Genomic DNA, 22160 nt, shown 5'->3' with positions numbered 1-22160 from the left:
CCAGTAAAGGCTAACCCTAATTCATCCTAAACAACATGAGATTTTCTTTTCTTTTTTAATTTATTTACCCTTTCATGTTCGGTGCATTTTTTAATACACGCCTCTACTTTTTGATCAGTTCACCTCTTCATTAGACCCTTTCTGGCTTTTTGTTGATAAACCCCAGAGAGTTGCAGGAGAAACTAGGGGCAGGTATCAGGTAATGCGAAGATATTTTTGAGTGAGAAAAAAGAGACAAAACCAAAACTGTTCTCAAATTTTGGACGAGTAATACAATATCTGTTTTTTATGGCATCTTATTTTTACAGTCATGGATATTTAAAATGCGATGAGAAAAATAACATATTCAACCCGAAAATACAGAAAATGTACTCCCCAAGAAAAACATGAGAAGGTGAAAAATACATTTTTTTTTCTCTCTTTGGATTTTGCACTTCACTGGGGAAGCTTAAGCACCCTCCCCACGCCCATATAATATCTAAATGGGCGGGGTGAGTCCAATCTCTGGACACACTTCCAAACACTCCTCCGGGGCGCAGCACACAGGACACGCGCGCTAAAGTAAGAAAGCTTTTTGAACTCAGCACCACAATCTCTGATTGTTTCAGGGTGGCTCGCTGTAAAGTTTAAACTTTACTTTGATTTCCAGAGGATTCTTTGTTCGGATGCGAAAGTACAGCGGGCTTCTTATTCTCTCCCTCTGCGTATCGAGAGCATTCTTCATATGATGCTCGGATTTTGCAAAAGTGTTTTCTCCACGCTTTGGATCCAAAATGTGAGGATTTCTGTCGGAATAACTTCGGACGCTGAATAAAGGGAAGCCTGATCTCCGTTGTGACCAGCGTGAAGCTCGTTTTAATCCAACCAAGTCTGAAATGGGGCCGTCATCTAAGCTGCTTCTCGTTGCTTTTTTGGGTAAGAAACTTTCCCCCATGTGCTAGTGTTTGTTATTCTGAGGTTTCATGCGCTGCAACAAGTGTCAGTGTTAAAAGATTTTAAAAAACTGAGCTCAAAGCATGTTTTACTCCACGTGCGCTTGGAAACATGTCCATGTGTTTCGTATTTGTTTTTCTATACAAGCTGTACAGTTAGAACAATTTCAGACGGTCATTTAAGTTAATTTATTTACTTTGCTAATCATTTAAACCGCACATATGTAAGATGTGGGTCACTCATAGGTTAAAATTCCCTTCATCACACCTGTTCACTATCATGGCTTGATGTTTGCCTCCATTCAGGACAAACTTTGTGTTAACTTTGCGCCTTATGCCATAGTGATGTATAAAGGTTAGAAGGCAATAAAAATCTTCCCCGAGGCTGCTGGGCAGATGAAAGCGCTGCGAGAGTTAAGAGCCACTTAAAACATCCAATCCTGATGAAAACCCTGTCTGAGCAGCAGAGGATTATGGGACTGCAGTTGACCCAATCCATCTGTTGCCAGTGACAGTGGAAGGCAACATTTGGCAGCAACTTCAAATAACCTGGTTGAGATAAAAAACATTTTGGGGTCCACTTATCCTTAAGTGTGTTTAAGTGAATCCGAACGTTCAATTAAGTGGTGTGTTATTGCAGCCTTTCAGAGTGGCAATGAAAATGCACTGTCAGGCTAGATTAGAGTGCGCTGTAAATTTACTGGGAGAGAAAACCTCAGCGTGTCTTTGGAGAGCAAAACGGAAAGGTTAAAAAAAAAGCCAAGAAATGGACCCACGGAAGAGCAGCTGCTTCTATTTCACCTTTTTACTGAATCTAATCTATTCTGCTCAGTAGACCTCAATGGAGCCATGAAGTTTTTATTGTATCTGCTTATAGATATTGGCTTAACTGACAGCTTTACTTTAATGTTAATTTCAGAGTAGTTGCTGTTGTTTTGTTTTTTTATCATTATATTATTTTGTGTGTGGTGGTCATGTGGCTATAGTTTCTTTAAATTTTCAGAAAAGTTGAAAGAATAGAAAGTAGCAATAAAAAAATAGAAACACATTTCACCCATATTTGCTATAATTTGACTAATATTACACACATATTGCCAAAATTGGCATTTTGGTTCAAAAAAGGGGTTAAAAAAAAGAAAAAATACACATTTTAATCATCTCATGCCTGCCTCTGAAATCCAGATTGGACAGATGTGCTATTGTATTATAAAATCATAGCCAATAATTTTGTACTTAACATCACAGTAGTCACTGTAAAGTAACTTTAGTGAATGGTAATACACCAACAAAACCGGCTACGTTGCTGACACACTGTGATTGAAATCATTTAAAGGAGTTTGTGTTGATGTCTTGAAGGTTCATAAAAGCATTTGTGCAAAATGCCTAAAACATAATATATCGTATCAGCTAGTGCTGTCAGTCTGCCGATGCATCGGTCTGGCTCTGCAAAAGCTGCTGTAATTTGGGGTTGCACTGGGTTGGATGCCAGTTACCAGCATTTATCAGCTGTTAAAGTGGTCTGGAAGTCAAAGCAGTTTGAGACTAGCAGATCTCCAAAGACGCCAAATAACCATTGCCATAATTGCAAAGCATCACTCAGACAATTTGCACAATAATTTCATAGCGAGAGGGAGAGTCATGCCGGCATAACTGAGAGAGATGCAGTCAAACTGCAGCGAAAGGAAGCGAGGAAAGGAAGTAGGAGGCACAATTTGTAGCCCGGTTTGTCCTGCACATCTGTATCAGCAGCCAGTGCAGGAATGCAGTAAAAGTGCTGGTTGTGAAGTTTGGATGGATTACAAAACAATCTCATCTCAAGGTCCATTTAGTCACTTTTCTGTAACTTTTATGTGAAGCATGGTCCACATCAGCTGTTGGAGGTGTTGTTGTTGACACTGAAATGCAGATGTTCACATTTCCATTTTTCCTCTTGAAGGTTGAGCTACGAAGAATCAGATGGCTTCCAAGAAAAATCCCCCAAAAACCTTTAAAGTGCCAAAGCAGCTGCTAAATACTCTAAAATGAGACTACAGGGGCCCTGTGAAATTCCTGTTCCATTCGTGTGTGGTCTATGTTGGTGTTTTTTTTCAGAATTAAAGAAGTATTATTTTTTTATTAATAGTAATTATGGTGGTGACTTTTTTTTTTCTTATTTCTTCAACATTTTTCAAAAACAGTCAAAGGTTTGGATTAAGGAAATTGGAGAAGTGGAAGAAAATGGATGGATGTCTTTAATTTGTCCCAAAGGAAGAAAAATTCTGAACAAAAATAGAAAATGTATTTTCCAACATTTGGTCCAGATTAAAAAATCTCATCAACCTGATTGCCATGAGCCCCAGAGCCTGAAAATACCTGCTGTTTTTTTTTAATTATTATTAATCCTTTATTTATCCAGGTAAAAATCTCATTGAGATTAAAAATCTCATTTACAAGAGAGACCTGGCATCATAGCAACAAAAGTCACATACCACATAGGTATATAACATTTAAAACAAATATAATATCCCATACAAACATGTGTAAAATATACAATGACAGATCAAATTAAGAGTACATTAAAAACAATCACACTGAGTAAAAGAGCTGTTCTCTCGTTCCTTTAAGACAGACTTAAACTCTCCCAAGGTAACCAATGTTTCTGATGGCTTTTCACTTGGCACCACTGTGATGTTGACAATCATGGTTTTGTCTTAGCAACTTGAAATTTGTAGATATGCGTGTCCCACTGAGGAAAATTAAAACTGGGTTTCCTACTCCTGCCACCCTCGGGTAAAAACTTAGACTAGAAGCAATGACGTTCCCTCCTGGCTCAGCCTTCTTAATGTTTAATGCTCACCGCTAGCGTGCATTACACCTGCTAAACACGAGCGTTTTCTGTGCCAAATTACAGCCTGTATGGCTGTACTGTATCTTATTACTTATTTTTCTCTCAAGTTTATATAAGTTTACCTAAATGCATCTAAAATACAAAAACAGGGAGTCAAGTGTAGCTCAAAGCTCCTCTTTCCTTTGACATTGTTTTGGCATTTCCCCCATGCAAGTACAATCTGACAGCTGGCTCTACTCTCTTGTTACTGAACCAAAGCAGTATTTTATGGCTTTTACTTTCTAATCTGTGTAAGTAACTTAGATAAATGTGTACTGGCTTTCGAAAGGTGCAATTTTCCTTCTGATCTCCAAGTCGAAAGCCTTTCAAAGTACTCAAGCACCTCCACTTTTCTATTTTTTTTTTTTTTTATGTACTCTATAACTTCCCACCTCTGGATGCAGCTGCCCTGAAGTTGAAGTGTCATTTTGTCTACCCTTTTCAACTCCTGCGCGGTCACTGCCAGACTCTGAGATAACAAGAAGAAAAGTCCTTTGTCTGGTCTCTGCTCTGGAAATTTAGGATTTTTCTCTTCCCATAAATGCTGTACAGTCTCTCTTCTTGTCAGGGGTCCCAGCCTTCTTACCTCATCAGTGGGATCGGGCCAACTGGAAATGTTCGCCGTGGTTTGGGACTCTGGGAGTTTTGTGGGTGCTTTGATTTAGATAGAGCAGCAGTTTGGGAAAACAGCAGTTTGGGAAAGCAGCAGCAGCAGCGAAGGGCCAGAAAGAGTTTGAGTGGAGCCGTTCTGATTATTGCCTTCACTAACGAAGAGTTAAAAAAAAAAAAAAAAAAAACTAGTGGAAGAAAGTCACACATTCAACACTAAAAAAGTGCAAAGAAGCAGGCGTCTGATGCCTCCTCTTATAAAGTCACTTTTAACAAGCTACGCATAACCTCCATATAATCATTTCCTCATTTATTTCCCTGTCTGAGTCTGTTTTCCATTTCGAGTAGGTCCACATTTGTCTTTGATGTAATGTAAGAAGATTTGTAACTGTGGTTCAAAACGAAGCTCACGTTTCATTATAATTTTGATATTTGCACAGGCTTCCCTATGACACTGCTGACTCTGGATCAGGTCTGTCTAACGTCATGACAGAAAGATATCAGCGATGTTGCTCACAATCTTATCACAAAGAGGAAAAAAAAAACATTTGACCACGACTTAGGAAAACATTGTTGGAGATAACAAATTATGTCTTAATCTAACGAAACAGCAGATTTTCACAGAAACAAAGATTTATTATTCTCCTCCTTCATTCTCAGGCTGTTGCGTAAATCCGACATTAAGCTTCAGTAACCTTTAGAAACCACTCCCTCCTCAAAAAAATTAGTTCTGTCCTTTTTTTTTGTTTCTTTTTTGTTTTGGGGAGGGTTTTTTTTGGTTAATGAACTTATGCTCACACAGTAATGTGAGAAAAAAGTACACCAAGTACCATCTTTACTCCAATAGCCAGCAGATTCGTGTCCCACCACTCAGTTGAAACTCTGTCTCTGCTGTGCGCATGCTTCAGTGCAACATGACTGACTCAAATGTTTCATAGTTCAGCTGTTGATTGGCTCTTTGTGGATGAGGTGTGAAAACGGCAAATTTCTATTCAGGATTCTTCTTAGTTCCACTTTTCTGACTTATATGATGTTTCTGAACAAATTCCAGACCCAACTCTGCCAGGTAAAGCTAGAAGATCACAGATCAACCATTTAAAAAAAAAAAAAAAAAAATAAGCACTGTCAATATCAACTAGTATATCTAATTGAAATTCCCGTTCCAATCTTCATTTTTCTCAGAAAAAATGATCCGATAGTGTTATTCCACAGTTTTCCAGACAATCCCCGGGTCTCCACTGAGCACAAACTTCAGAAAACAATATGTTAGCAGACTGATGGATAAAATTAGTTTTACATATAGGATATAATTTAAAAAAAAAAAATCAGCAAATAAAATCTCAGATGAACCACAACATGACATATTACACTGTCATTGTTTAACAAAAACGAAGCCAAAATGCAGAAGCGTGTGACAAACTAAGTACACCCTCTGAGGTTTTAGCTTGTAGAATCATCTTTAACATTTTTTAACTTGAAGTAATCGTTCTCTGTGCGACTGGATCGGGCTCTCGTTTGATTGCTGACGAATTCTGGCCAACTCGTCTTTACAGTTTCGTTCAGTTCATTGAGGTTTCCATGAACTCATCTAGGCACAGCTCTCTTAAGGTTCCACCACAACATTTCAATCAGGTTGAGGTCTGGACTTTGACTGGGCCGTTGCAACATCTCGATTCTTTTCTTTTTCAGCTATTCAGCCATGGGGATCATTTGACTGTAGAGTAGAGGAGTTCACGGTCAACTCAATGACTGTAAGGTGCCCAGGTCCTAGCTGCAAAACAAGCTTCAATCAACACTGATATAAGCTGTTTTTTCTATTATATTGCCTTTGCTTTTTTTTGCTAAACGTGCTGCTGCGTGTTGTTGCCAAACATCTCCACTTTGGTCTGATCTGTTTGAAGGACACTGTCCAAGAGGTCCTGTGGTTTTCCTGTTCTTTCTAGAGCCAAGAGGCTGGCATACCTTCCAAACAAGCCATACTTGTTCATTCTTTTTCTGATTGTGCTGTCCTGAACTTTTAGCATTTAACATGCTAATTAAGGCCTGTGCGGTCTGAGATGTAGCGCTTGGGTTTGGGGGGGGGGTTTGCAATTTATCTCAGCTTTGCACGTTGTGACCTTGGGGTGAATTTGCTGGGACGTCCACTCCTTAGAAGATTGGTTACAGTCTTGAATGATTTGCACTTGTGAATAATCTTTCTGCTGCATAATGACAGACTTCAAACTGTTTGGAAATGGCCCTTCCCAGATTAATGGGCAGCAACAAAAGCTTCTCTGAGATCATCTCTGACTTCTTTCCTGCTTGAATGCTCCACACCAGCGCACCCCCGAACTGCTTTTGCATTTTCTCTTAAAAAATTCTTCTGTTAAATACATAATGGCACGGTGTACCACTTTATGTTCTATTCACCTAATTTATAACCGGGTAACAGTTTCGCAGCTAGATTTCTGTTAGTTTTCTTTTGGATGTGCTCAACCCTTAAATTCACCTGCTATTAAACCCGAGGGGTTGCATAAAAGTGTTAAGTGTGTTTTAGATTATACATCTCACCAGGTTTCCTTTTTTAACACTCTCAAGCGCACACTGTTAGTTTTTGCTCTCATCATAGTGAAAACAAGCTGTTGGCAGCCGCTCAGATCGTTGCTGTGGTCCAAGCCGAGTGCAGGTGTTAAAAAAACATTTATATACATACGTGCATAACATGCAGCAAACTGTGAAGTGTCTCCTTTGATTTTTAAGATCAGCTACAGCAAACAGCAGCGTTACTAATGCCACCAGCTGAGTCGGGGGATCAAGTCTCTCCCACTGTCCAGTGTTTCCATTCAGCAGTGCTGTGATGTGGTGATTTGCACACAAGCCTGGGCTAGCTCTCATAGGAGCTGCCCGACTGGGTGTAAAACAGCTGGATGGAGCTTTGTTCTTCATGGAGCTTTTGGCTTCTTTTAATCAGATGTTTTTCTCCCTCCTTCAGTGTTATTAGTCTCAAATTAAAAGCTCAGAGGCGACCGCAGTGGCATTCCTGGGCATTAAAATGATATTGCCAGGCAAGTCTGGTCTGATAGAAAGAATTCATGGCAAAGTCTTCATATTTCAAGGTAGATTTTGATGATATCGGAGTATTACATGGCATAAATCCTTGAGGGAATGTGAGCTTCGGGGCTTTTCTCTGGCTGTAGGCTTTTTAAGTACTTTCATTTCCGACATTTTATCCCTTTAAGCTCAGTCCATCGCTGAAGGTATTGTTTTTCCATGTGGTGCGTCAAGGGCACGCGGGCGGTGTGGGAACTGAGCATACAAATCGGCGCAATCTTCGTCATTTGTCTTGGTTCGTTTGAATGTTGTTGTTAAAAGTGAGTGGAAGCCGAAATTCACTAATTGGCCCTCAACCTGTCTCATGATCTGCTCATTTTCATTCATACCAGGTGTTACAGGTTGTTGGAGCAGCCATGTAATCTCTGGCGATGACAAGAGTTAAAATGACAAAATTAAACCCTCTAAACACTTCAAAGAGGCCTGGCAGATTGAAAGCATGAGGGAGACTGCTGTTCCGTTTGATCTCAGCGTAATTGGCGTTCCCAGTTGTCCTAAAAGCGGTAATTTTTTAGAAGGTAAAGATATGCCAGAATAAACAGATTCCTCTGTGGTTTATCCAGCCTTTCAAACTCGGTGACCCCAACATTTGATGTTCAAACGCTGCTCAATGGTAATTCAACAGCTGTTTACAATGTAATTTTCTGTTTGATTGTTTTACATTTGTTATTGTACGTAAAGGCTCGTCATCATCATCTTTGTTTTCTCATCGTCTTGTTCCCACAGTTTGGGTTGAAGGTTCCTCTCTTCACTACTCGGAAAGCCGCTCAAGTCGCCTCTATCCAGAGAAAACCTTTGGCCGATCCATCAAAGACTCCCAGTGCCAGCACATGCTAAAGCACCTTCACAATGGCGCCCGGATCACTGTGCAGATGCCTCCCAGCGTGGAGGGCCACTGGGTGTCCACCAGGTTGGCGTCTTTTCTCTGTATCTTCCCCCTAACCAAAATCTTTAAGAGTTTGCATTACTCTCTAGCAAGCTACTACTTTCACTTCATTATAGTAAGAAACTCTTAGCAGGAGGTGATTTTTTTATTTTTTTGTTTAATTAAAGCTTACATTACTTTCACTGTGAGTCGATGTGTGTTCACCACATTTCTTTATTTTTACGCCCACTGATGTGGTTCACAGGCACATGGGAGTGGTTTGGAGGCTTCCTTTAAACTAATGGTTGCAACTCAACAATGGGGAAACAGGAACACAAATAGTAATAGACAAACTCATTGGTTATGATGTTAAAAAAGAACAACAGCAAGTGGGTGGGGCTTTTGTTCTTTATATATAGATATATAGATACAGATTAGTTTCAGCCTCCTCCTGTCAGGTCTGACATGTCTGAGCTTCTCTGAATGCACCACCAGACAGAAACTTACGCTGATCTCGTGACACTCTTCACAAAAGAATAAACCAAAGACGTACAACCAATAAAAAAGGCTGAAGCTAGTCAATCTTCTGTGCAGATTAATTGGGTTATACTTCAAACATGCTGTTTGTGAAACTCAAGGCAAGGAACATGAATACCACTCAGCTCTTCACACAAACATAAATGTTTTTAAGGGGTTTTTTTTTTGTTTCTTTTTAACAGCCATCTGTCCTCTCTTTCAGCTGTGAGGTCAGACCAGGCCCAGAGTTCCTGACACGCTCCTACAGGTTTTACCCCAACAACACCTTCCAGGCTCACCAGTTTTATTATGAGGACAACCACTGCACCAAACCCATCTACACGCTGGTGATTCGGGGTCGACTGCGCTTACGCCAGGCCTCCTGGATCATCCGCGGTGGCACAGAGGCGGAGTACCAGCTCCATCGTGTCCAGATGGTGTATCACACAGCCACCGTGGACAAAGAGCTCAGCCAGAGGCTCAACCGCAGCTGCCGAGGGGCAGTGAAGGGCGCCTGGGAACCCAACGCGATGTACGAGCTGGTGAGCGAGGAGGGCGACTACGACTGCACCAGAGAGCTTAACTTTGCCATGCATGAGCTGCAGCTGCTGAGAGTGGAGAAGCAGTACCTGCACCACAACCTGGATCACCTGGTGGAGGAGCTGTTTCTAGGAGACATACACACTGAACCATCGCAGAGGTTGTACTACAAGCCGTCCAGCTACCAGACCGCTTTGCAAAACGCCAAGGCAAGTCCCTAATGATCCTCCCTCGCTTAGGGCTTAGTGATTTGATGCTATTATGTAGCCTTATACTTGATTCTAGAACAGAGTTTGTCCACTTGTGGGTCGTAATGTTAAATTAAAGAGTTTTTATAATTACAAAACATTAAAAAATAAGTTTTGGGGCGTCCATAACTTTGAACTATTGTTATAGCCTTAAAAGTCTACTGCTGTACTTCAGCACAACCTGTTGGGTTGTCTAAAAGCCTACATTTTTGAAATCGGCAATAGTGTGACTGTATATAAAAGATGGCAACACTCATTAGTCAATTAAGTACCATCATGACGCATCAAGCTGAGTGTCATCACTGTCGCCATCTTTGTGTTTTGTAACCAGACATGGAGTGGATAGACTGTGAAGCTCTTAGACACAGAACCCTCGCACAGAAATCTCATTCTGAAACATGCACCCTTTGATCCTCTTTTGACTCAGTAAGTCAGTAAACAGCCAGTATTATTTTAAAGTTGGTAAGGCAGGGACTATGTTGAAGTTTGTAGTTGTGCAGAATCTCTGCCAGTAACAACAGTTATTACCTGCAGGGGATAGCTGCCTCACTGTGCAGGAACCATGACTTACCAGTAGGAGTCCTTAGTTGAGCGACGGGAATGAGAACTCTTCCCACCCAGAAACCTGACGTTTGTATTCATTGGATCGTAGGTAGGGTTTTGTTTTCTGTCCCGAGCATGCAACTCAGTGTGCAACCTCAGCTGAACTCCATCCCTGCTGTGTTGACCCTCCACACCACAAAGACCACACACACCAGATAGAACCTGAGCTGACCTGAAAAACATACATTTTAATTTGGGAGCTATCTTATGTATAATTTAACCAAAATCAGTGAGGAGACCAGGATAAACTGTTTACTAATTGTGTTTATTGTGTTTTAGAGGGAAGGCCTGTTGTTTTTGTTTTGTTTTTAGGGGGGGAAATTACATTATTCTGCTGAATTATCGAGTTATTGATAATCCAAATTATTCTGAGGCGGTTAAGCCCATCTGTTGTACCTAACTGATATCTATTTAGAAAACCCTAGTCTGTGTTAGGATCTCTGTGTAAGTCAATAATCTTGAGCTTAGACCTTTGCACACTAAATATTTGCACTGAAAGAAACCAGAAACTATCTACATACTGATTTCATCTCCACTGTGCTTACAGGATGCAATTTCTGTATTTACACTGCTGAAAAGGAGTTTCCCCGCTGGCTGAAACCCTAGAGTGATGTTTTCACTGTCACCCTCTACAGAGATCACAATGAAATCCTGTTCGGGTCCGCTGTCTAAATAAACATTCATATGTATGGGGATGACGGGGCTTGGTGTTGCTGATCAGAATGTAAACAGTGTGTGGGGTGATGAGCTGTGATCAGACAAGCTCCCCTGTGGCGCTGTAATGACCAGAGCTGCTCTCCTTAAGCCCCTCTGGCCTGCAGAGATGCAATGTGAAACCGAGCCCATCTCTGGGAGCAATCATCATGCGGTATTCCTAGAATTTGGATTGATGCGGCCATATGAATTAGTCCAGTGAGCACATACCAGCTCCGATCTTATGCGTGCCTGGGGCTCAAATCAAACTGTTGCATTTGCTCCGTTTTGTTTTCAATCTTTTTGGAATAAAAAAAGGAAGTTGGACTGTTGGCGGAATTTTCAGTGACACTTCCAAACTGGGAATCAGTCCTAGAGTTGCAGCCTTGAAGGGAAAAAAGGGAGTTTTTGCTTCTGTCTCTTTCATTTCTGTTACCACTCCAGTTCAGTTAATGTCAGTGAAGTTTCTTTTTAACAAACCTTATAAAAAGTATTCTCTTCCCTGAAACACCGCCAGTCTTTTTGTGTATTTTCGAAACATCCTGCTGTCAAGCTAGAACAGGGACTGTTTCTTTGCCAGGAAGCAGTTCCAATAAAAACTCTTCAGTGTGTTCTTCAGATTACTGAGAAACAAAAGATTGTCTCTCAGTAACCTGAAGAGTGTTTCTGTTACAGAAATACTCTTCTTAAATGCCATCCCATCCATCCATTCTCTTCGCTTATCCTTTTCAGGGGGGGGCCTATCCCATCTACCATAGGGCAAGAAGCTGGGTATACCCTGGACAGGTCATGAGCCTGATGCAGGGCTAACGTAGAGAGACAGACAACCATTCACACTTGCATTCACACCTAAGGGCAGTTTAGAGTCACCAATTAACCAAAACCCCATGGTATGTCTTTGGACTGTGGGATTTTCATTAAATGCATTAATCAAAACGCTGCATGCACCAGGAAAGTGCACAAGAATTGGCTTTCCATAGTTTTTAACACTCAGTTTGACTCCTCTGCACTGCTGGCTAATGGACCAGCAACAGCACAAGAGTAGCGCACATGGGTGTGCCCCCATCTGACAAGATGCTGTCTGCAGGTAGATGGGCAGTATTTAGCTGCCAGCACACAGCCACTGCTGTACCATAATTTCCCCTTAAAAGGTGAATCCAGTGTCAAAGTGCCTTAAAACTGCATTCTTTCTAATGACCAACAGGGAGGCGACTCTTTAGGTTACAAATAGAAATCGGATCTGAAATTTAAAAATGACTCTGCAACTTAATCACTCATTTAAGTTTTTATTAAACATGACTTGATGTTTGTCCCGTTTAGTTAAACTACTTCTCCGTGATGTAGTGGTAAATACATTCACCATACTCGCAAAATACCTACGGTTAGAGATTGGGTGTAGACAAAAGTCCCAGAGACTCACAAGCTGATATCCTCATGGCTCCAATCCTAAGCCTGAATGAATGGGATGGTGTCCGGCATAAAATCTGTGCCAAAACAAACATGCAGATCGGTCCACTGTGCTGATCGCTTGCTAAATAATGAAGTAGAATAGAAGATATGTGCTGCAAGGTTTTAATCGTATTCTCAGATTCTGCAATCTCTCCTCATGTTTAGTTTAGTTTAAAAACAAATATGGTGATGGCTGAAATTCCTATCTTGAGGGTGTTGTTCACAGACCAATGTATGATGTCATCTCAGATACACAGGCTGTGATTTCAGCATCTTTCAACTCAGTGTGCTGGTTTTAAAACCATCAATTTCACTGCTTTGATTTACATTCAGACACAAACATAGTGGAGCGTTTAGTAAGTATTTACAAAAAGAGATGTTGGAGACCAGAACAGTGCTCAAGGAATAAACACTGGACATGATGGTAATAAAATACAGTTTCACTTGATTTAATGCAGAATAGATTCTTTGAAACTCCACTGTATTTGAGTGGAAACCAAACTCTTGAAGGTGAACATTATAAAACTTGCAAAAAAAGTAGCTCCTTAGTAACTCCCAATTTGGGTAAACGTGGTCATTTGTTTCTATAATAACACAAAGGTCTACATTACAGTATTGTTTTTCACGGCATTTTTCAGTTACAGTAAATTAAGTTTCGTATATTTTCTTGGTAAAGCAGCAGTACAGAATACCGCACTCGTTCTTACTCGAAAAGCACTCAACTGGACCATCTCTTGAGGTTTTAATGGTTTCTTTTCAGGGATTTTTTTTTTCTTTTTTTTTTATTGCCATGGTGATGATCCAATACATTAATCTTGAGCAGTGTCCCCAGGGCTGGTCCCAGGACTGGTCCCAGGCCAGAACATTTGCTGGTGCCAGCATGTTCATTTGTGGTTCCTGGGTGGAACTCAGCAGTGATGCAAGAGCAAAGCGGGGGACTGTGTTTTTAAGTTTTCTGTCGCCCCGGCTCATTGCTGCGTCACTGAGGCGGCGTAATGACCACTTGATAATGATCCTTGTTAAGAAGGGATCAGTTTTGGGGGTTTTTCTATGTTGTTGCTGTTTTTAAAGTGTTGTGTTTGCTCATTTTGTGTGTGTACTTGTTATGCTGCTCTTGGTCATTTCTTTCATGAAAGTACCTCAAAACTTGAGCAATAAAGCCGGTCAATCTGAGATGAAAGGTTTTTTATGAATTCCCAGGAAGTCGTCTTACAGAAGGGATACTGGTATAGCTCAATGGATGCCAGTTTAAAAAAAATCAAAGTATTAGGACTGTCTGTTTTGCCAACAGGTCTCTACGGAAGGTTTTGAAAGTCTGATATGGTTTCAGTTTCTCATAAAATGTTTGCTCCTGGACATCAGCTTTCCCTGAACTACGTCCCAAATGGAAGAATTCAGCTCTAATGCTCCTTTATCTGCCATGACTTGGATTGCACTTTATTTGTACGTCACCTCTGTTCAGTATAGTAAAAAAAAAAATGAAATGAAATGGGGGGGAAAAAAAAGTCACTTATATGTAGCAAGGGTAGTAATATCCTCCCTCATTTCCTCCGTTTTTATTTTCTTCATTTCCAGTAAAGTTATAAAATACTTTGCTTCTACCTAAAAGTACGTCCAGCATTTCATGGCAAGCCGGACACTGTAGAACTGTAGAAACCTGCCTGCTAATGATTTCCTGTTAAATACAAGGTTGAACTCTTGGCTGGAGTCTTTGGTCACTGACACACTGAAAACCCATCCATGCTCAGATCCACTTAAACTTTTCAGCATTTTTGCTGGTTATGAGGGCATTTATCCCACTTGTACATCAAACATAATTAACCCGTTTACAAGTAAATAAAAGGGAACTACTCTGATGAAGCAGCCTTTTATTTTAAATGTAGTTTTTAATTGAACAATTAAATATTCAATCAAATATTCTCCACCACCACCAGTTTGTTTGTCAGTAAACAGTTTATAAACATTTAACACATGCTTTATGACACTACCGTTATTATTACGTACAGAATTTCTTAATGCTCGTCATTGTCAACAATTGTAACTAAAATCAGAGTTTCAAATAAAAATAAAAAATTCCAAATTTTGGTCAAGAAACGCAGCTTCTTACACTCTGGTGTTATTTCAGTCTTCTACTGAAAGTCTCTTTGAACACTGAACTAACTGCATTTACACGGTTTAGATGAGGACGAGTACAAGCATGGCTTGTCCTTGTTCTGGCTAAGATGAGCCCTGTCACACCTGTGCACTGGGTTTATTCATTTATTTTTGAGCTGCACTCCCAAGCAAATTCTTTTCATTTGAAACCTCTGACTTTCCAACTCTGCCCCCCATTTCCAAACCATACACCGTAGCGGATCTCATTACCATCTTGTAAACCTTCATCTTCACTCTTGCCGCTATCCTTCTGTCTTAAATCACCCCTGATGCTGCGCTCTCTTCCTCACCTCTCCTGTGCACTGTCTGTGGCTTTGGATGATTTACCCCAAGTATCTGAACTCATCCACGTTCACTCCCTCTGCTCCTGAACATTTCCCCTGGTACACCTCACCGTCTCACCAGGCAGTTTAAATCATTAGCTGCAGAGCTGATATCTGTACAGTTATGTCCACTAATCAAGAGAGGATGAATTACCCATAATCCTTTGTGAATGAGGCCATCTGTGATTTAATGCTCTCCTTTATGCACTTTACTCTTTATGCAGTGGATGTGGGAAATAAACTCCCTGGTCCATCTCTCTCTTCATCCATTGTCCAAAGTGAGCTTTTTTTTTTTCCTTCATAATTGATGATTATGATTACAACAGTTAAATATTGCTATATTAATGAAGCACCTCCAGCCCCCCACTCACAACTTTTCTGGAAGAAACTCTGAGCTTGTAGTGTCATTTTGTTTGATTTATATTTTCAGATAACATTATCAGGAAAAGAAGCAAAAAAAACAAACAAACCCTGCACTGGTTTAAATCATTGGTAGTGTCATGATATATGGGACAGATTGGTATCAGTAGGAGGACATATTCATTGTTAGGCCAGACAGGAAGTCTATATTTTATGGGCTCTGAGTCCCTTCAGATACAAAACATTTTCCACACCTGCGACTGAAACTCTCCGGATTCCGGCTCTTTTTCTTATGTCCACACATATATATGCTAAAATATACGCACATGCTGCATTTTCCTCTCTCCATATGCAACTCTTATATAAACACACACAAAGTGCACAGCTTTTAAAAACACACTGTTCTCTCACACATATTCTGGTGGGAGGCCTCCCTTCCAGTCGTCCCATTAACCTTTCGCTCTGAGGCGGTTATGGAGCTGCAGTGGGATTATCTCATCTGCAGGATGTAGTGATACTCCAGCTTTTTCTCCTCATTTTACCGTTCTCCATTTCTTTCTTTCTTTTAAAACTCCCCATAAATCTCATGCAGACATAATGTTGTCTGGGAAAAAGAGCGATTGAGTTGAGAAGGTCAGGTCTTACATTTTGACCACCCTCAAATAACAAAAAACTGAATTGGTTCCCTGGAGTTCAGTCTTTGGAAGAGATTTTGTGGAATATGGGATGTAGTTTCCAGCTCTGAGTCTGTTGGAGAGCCCCGGCCGTCCTGTCTGTGGACACACGCTGCTCCACCTGACTAGTGATATTAACTGAATATGATTAACTGTTTTTTTTATGCATGTACAAATGTTGTGTGTGTGTGTGTGTGGCATTAAAACTCAGCATGCTGTTTTCTGTGTAATGGCTTTAAGTAGTCCCGACATCTGTGTTGTACTGTGAAACAATGTGTTCTCTTTGGCTCCAAACACTCCAGAGGGTCAGACTGAATGAAATAGTTTCCTTACTCTCCTCCGAACAGATTCCAGTAGTTCTGTGTGTGAATTTCATGACACAATGTGCTGATGTCATGAAAGGTTTTCAGGACAAACAGATTTCAGTGAACATGCTTCTGTTTTGTCTTTGAGTAGCAGGCTAAACTTTGAGTTCGTGAACAGTTTGCACTATAATAAGCTGACTGTCTCATAAATGGTTCACTTTTTCTTTTTATCTGACCACTTCTTGTGCAGCCCTGAAATCTTCTCACCATCACCCACCTGTATAAATGTAAATGTTGGATGCAGTCGGACTATAGACGGTATAAAACGCAGACGTAACCACTGTGAAATCACTCACCACCAGTGTTTTCACCATTGTCATCTCGTGATTTGAACTCAGACATGATGAGTGAGTGGAGTTCTGATTATTGAGATTTTTCACATGACGTCATGTTGTGTACCAATTTAGACATGATGTGACCACTGACTGCCGTGGAAACTGGATTCAAAGAAGGCTTCTTGGGATTGTTTTGGTTGCTAGTAGAGTGTCATTGTCTTCTGTAGTTTTTATGATTGTCTTCAAATACTTGCTAACTGCTAGCCCAGAGGAAGTAAAACTTGGAAAAAGTGCAATGTAAACCAGAAATTGAGAAAATTTGCCATTAAAGTAACAACTTTTACTGTTACTGTTGGCTACATGTTTCATAAAGTGCAACTTTTACTTTGAATGTCTTATTTTTATTGACATCAAATGTGAAATAGCGCCATATGTCTACTCTGATTCCTCTCAAGTGTTTACATCGTCTTGTCTCTGTCAGGGAAAAAAGTTTGCTTAACGGAAACTGTGACAGTAAAAAATGTAAAAATGGCTTTACAAACAGCATATTAAGCACATATGAAGAGATTGGCTCATCTTCCAGTGCTTTGTATCTGACAGTTTGTCACTGGTTAGACATTTAAGGTCTGGAATGTTTAGACAACCTTCTAATATATTCTCCACTTTACAGTATCATTGCAAAAACAGCCTGTTTTTCTCCCCCTTTTGTTTTTATTTTATAGCTTCAGTCACCAATCCTTCCGCTCAGAATCGGTTTAACTCAGGACACAGTACCCACTCGCTTAGTTTAGCCAATGGTTATTTGGACTGTCATCACTTATGAGTCGCCAGAATCCATTTTGACATCCAATGGCCTCTGGAGGCCACACTGCTGTTAGTCTCTTCCTGTGTGTACATCCCTTTAATCACATGGTATATCCCGCAGAGAGCAGCAAAGACTTTATTGTTAGCTATAAGATTATACTGAGTACTTGTATTTCAGGCATCTGGAGCCTTTAAATGTTATTCTTGACATTTGCAAATCAGCGTTTGTTTGTTTGCTAGCAGACCTCGCCATCTTTGGCATGTTGGCATTTTTGTTTGCACATTATTGGCACGATCTGTCAATGCAAACACAATGGATGCCCTCATGTAACGTTTTGCAGATAATCCAGGTTTTGCCAAAAATAACTACTTGAGGGGATGACAGATCTTTTGTCCAGTATGTTGGTGGATATAGTGACCAGCTGTGCAGGCTCGCTTTTATGGAGATCAGAGTTTATGTTGGACAATCGGTGTTGGCAACAATTCATGGATTGTTTTTTGGTTTTTTGCCCTTTATGCACTAACGTTATTGCAGTTTGTGGTATCTTCAGGCAGTTAAATAAATTGTTCTTTTGCAGTGTAGACACACATAACTTTTTTTTTTTTTTTGCACGAGTTTTTCCAAAAAAAGAATCATGATCCTCTTTGAGGGACAAGCTCTTCACGTTCCGCCTTGCCAGACATCTGATTTCTGTTGTATATCTGTCTTTGAATGCATTGTTACTCATCCAGACTAGTCCAAGAAACATCCAGCTGAGCTCTGCAGGAAACAGCTGTGATGACACACCAAGGCACGTCATCAGGCAGTGATTTAGGAAGTTTTATTTATTTTCATTCCAAATAGCAGAGCATGTATCTTCTATATCACTCGATTATGCTCATTTAACTGTGGGAAGCCAAAACTACAATTGTGACTAAAGCTTGACTGACTGAGATTTATAGTCCTAGTTTGTATGTTTTCAGTAAATATGACTTTAGTCATGTGAAAAATCTCAATAATCTTTAGTGCTATGACTTAAATTATTTTTTTTTTCTTTTTTTAGAACCACGACCACAGCTGCATCGCCTGTCGTATCATCTACCGCTCGGACGAGTTCCACCCTCCCATCCTGCCGCCGCGGGCCGACCTGACCGTCGGGTTGTACGGTCAGTGGGTGAGCCAGCGCTGCGAAGTTCGCCCGGAGGTCCTCTTCCTGACCCGCCACTTCATCTTCCACGATAACAACCACACCTGGGAGGGCCATTACTACCACTACTCGGACCCCATCTGTAAACACCCCACCTTCACCATCTACGCCCGTGGCCGCTACAGTCGAGGGCTTCACTCAACCCGCGTCGTGGGAGGAACAGATTTTGTCTTCAAAGGTAACTTAGTGGTGTAATTGCATTTTTACCGTAATGCTGATTCTTAAAAACACTACCAAACCCTGATTTTGATACAGTGTAGTTTAAACACAGTTCCTCTACCAGTTCCTAACATTTTTGGCGTGCTCACTTTGAGAAGTGTTTGAATAAAAAGGTTAAACTGTTGCTTGTTTAATTAACTGGTAGTCGTGTTATGATCCATGTGATCCCTATTGACTTCGCAGACAGTGTTTTCACAATCGATAGAAGGGAAGGACAGAAATAAGACCAAGGTTGTTTCAACAAGCAGAATAAACTGGTTCAATGACACGTCATTTAAAACTCAAGTCTGTCTATCTACCATTTGGAGACAGGCTGTATGAAAGATGGATGTACCTACCCTAATATCGACCATTGGTTTGTGAAGTCTCACTTTGAGGCCTCAAGATCTTGTTGTTTTTTGTTTAAACCTGATATGATGAGTGAGTGTGTCCCTTCTGTGTTAGCGTCACTTTTTAGATAAAGAAAGTAGTTCTTTGTTTCCTTCCCACATTTCTTAAAGATGGGGCACCCTCAAAGATATGGAGTTTTAGTAGACTTGACTTTCTAAAAAGCGATGCCCATCTTGTATACTGACTGTGCACAGAGCGCAACAATGTTATTCTATGGCAGGGGTCCCCAACTCCAGACCTCGAGGGGCGGTGTCCGTGATCCAACACAGCTGATTCAAAATGGCTAAATTACCTCCTCAACATGTCTTGCAGTTCTCCAAAGGCCTGGTAATGAACTAATCATGTGATTCAGGTGTGTAAACCCAGAGTGAGATCTAAAACCTGCAGGACACCGGCCCTCGAGGCCTGGAGTTGGGGACCCCTGCTCTAGATCACAGTGAAAACAAGAAATGGCCAGCCAGGGTTTCAACAAGTAATACTTGAGAGACAAAAGTTCAGGGCTTCAGACTGCTCTAAAACTTTTAGAGAATTTGGCTGTGTGTGATGTCAGTGAGAGCTGATATCCATCATTTGCTCATATCAGGCTCACAGCTCTGGCTGCGGGAACAGCAGCTCCACCACCTGCTGATCAGACCTGCTTGAGCAAAGTTGGCTTAAAAAGAGGGGAAATAAAACATTTTGAAAAAGGATGAAATTTGGGGCTTCCTCACCCACTCAGTGCGAGATAAATTTGTGTGTTTTGAGCTGTGAATCATGCAAAGCTACTCTAGTAGTAATAATAATAAAAAGGCTTAAAATAAGCATAATTGATCGCTTTAAAGGTCTTATGTTATCTTCTTTTAGTGAACCACATGAGAGTGACTCCCATGGACGTGGCCACCACATCCCTCCTCAATGTCTTCAGTGGTAATGAGTGTGGAGTGCAGGGGTCTTGGCAGGTCGGTGTGGAGCAGGATGTCACCCTAACCAATGGCTGCGTGGCGTTGGGCATCCGGCTGCCGCACACAGAGTATGAGCTGTTCCGCATGGAGCAGGACGCTCATGGACGCTACCTGCTCTACAACGGCCAGCGCCCCAGCGACGGCTCCAGTCCGGACCGCCCGGAGAAGCGAGCCACGTCCTACCAGATGCCCCTGGTCCAGTGTTCATCCAGCAGCCAGCCATCAGATTCCAGCCAAAGGGATGACACAGAGAGGCCTCCGTTGCACCCCAACGGCTGCACAGGATGGCACAGAGGCGGCCAGAAACGCGCCGCGCTGGCCATCGCCGCGTTCGTTACTGCTCAACTTCTTTTCTGGCAAAGCTAGAGAGCAGGTTGAGTATTTTATCCACAAAGACACAAAAGAGGAGTGTGGATTCATCAGAGACCCAGAGGGGGTCACAGAGACTGCATTGGTAGACTAAGTTTACATTTGTTGTTTTAATGAATAAAGGAGCATAAAGACTGGTCCCTAAACCTCTGAACTCTTTACCAAAGACTTGAGACTGCTGCACCACAGAAACTGCACTTTAGAGTGGAACCAAAGACTGACCTGTGTTTATACAAACATACAAAGATGTCTTTATATCCACACACAGACATGAGAATATGTTATATATGATCTATTTACCTGCGACTGTTTTATATGATCTATCATCGGAGGACACGCTCGTCACCGTTTACAATAAAATGTACTTAACGTGTTAGAATCTTTTTTTTTCTTTTCTTCGACATATAGCCTTGAAGTATGGTGAAGTCGGCAGCAGGTATTGGCCTCCTATTCCAAATAATGACCAAGCTCTTGTCTTGAATGAAATAAAACTCTTTCATGTGCCAACAGTTACCCTCCATGTAATCTAGAGAGATGTTTTTGTTCCCTCGCCGCTCAGACAGCTGCTTCCTCGCTGGCAGACACTCGACCTTGAGTCCAACGAGGCGGTTTTGTAGTTACGCAATGCTCACAGTGGGAACGACACCTGGAAAAGTGACAAACTACCACATCCGAGAATGCAGGAGATCACTTCAAGTGAGAGCTACATTAGTTTGTCCAAGTCATTCTCTATGCTACTAATAAAGTGGATATTTTGGTTCTTTATCTATTGCAACTGTGAACGATGACTGTTTTATTTCTCTCTGACTATACGCAAAGATCTAAAGGCAGGTTTAGATCTTCTGCCAGTTACTTTCTTGAGTCTATAAAACCTGTGATCAAATGGCTGTAACATTTAATAAACATTCAGAGGTCCACTTCTATTTAAAACAAATATGAAAGCAGTGAAATCCATATGAGATGGAAACTGGACATCTGGAAAAATTTTCTCTTGGAAAAACAACCTAAAACATCCCTGCAATGTATTTAATGTTAGCTCTGAAATTATACTGCCAGTAATTTTACATTTATAATTGCTATTAATGGAACTGGAAATCCATGGATTTATTGAACTACAGCTTCTGGGCTAGTACTACAGGAATGATTTTTACTACGTTACTCCCTTTTCAAGCATAAATAGGAACTCATTTGTCAAGGTTAAGAGGATTATCCTTTCTTTAAATAAAATTAAACCCTTAAATTTTGGGATATCTACTTGTGTAATAAAATGACAATTCTATGATTTGCAGTCACTAAAAACTGTTTTTCTCTTTTTAAAGGGTAATACTTCAGTATGCTAGTTTCAGTTTCACTCCATCCATTCTGGAAACTTAAGCTATTTTTCAGTGAGAAATCAACAAGCACTTGGATGTGTTTCAATTTGATCATAATTAACTGTTCACGCTTATGATACCTCATCGGTGAAGAGCGGAAACTTTACATCTCTACAACCAAAAATAACTACAGTTAGACCCAGACATTTTGGACAATTAAAATGTTTTGTAAACCAACTCAGTGGATTTTTAAAATCAAACTAATGTGTGCTTGAAGTGCTGACTTCAGCTCTGAGGTTTAATGAAAAGTAAAGTTGCAAAGTAATTGGACAATTTGCTGCCCAGGTGATGCTTGTTTCCCTATTATTCCATTAC

At 40.8% G+C, this 22160-nt stretch overlaps 1 protein-coding gene across 2 annotated transcripts; it reads left to right on the top strand.

Annotated features, from left to right (window-relative positions):
- Positions 1-496: 496 nt before the first annotated feature.
- On the top strand, positions 497-21247 carry LOC102210614 (protein APCDD1). Of its 2 annotated transcripts, XM_005729054.1 has the most exons (6): positions 497-561; positions 650-915; positions 8224-8407; positions 9102-9627; positions 18410-18731; positions 20006-21247. In XM_005729054.1, the coding sequence occupies exons 2-6, from the start codon at positions 876-878 to the stop codon at positions 20467-20469; spliced, it is 1536 nt and encodes a 511-aa protein (XP_005729111.1). In that variant the 5' UTR covers positions 497-561; positions 650-875; the 3' UTR covers positions 20470-21247. The 2 variants fall into 2 exon arrangements, with proteins under 2 accessions (XP_005729111.1, XP_005729112.1); XM_005729055.1 differs by having other exon boundaries at positions 497-915.
- Positions 21248-22160: the final 913 nt, after the last annotated feature.

Source organism: Pundamilia nyererei, unplaced genomic scaffold (genome assembly GCF_000239375.1).
Source record: "Pundamilia nyererei isolate P.nyererei 1_Seehausen unplaced genomic scaffold, PunNye1.0 scaffold00031, whole genome shotgun sequence".
NCBI lineage: Eukaryota > Metazoa > Chordata > Actinopteri > Cichliformes > Cichlidae > Pundamilia > Pundamilia nyererei.
Note: the sequence above shows the minus strand (reverse complement) of the source record. Positions and strands in the feature narration are given on the sequence as shown.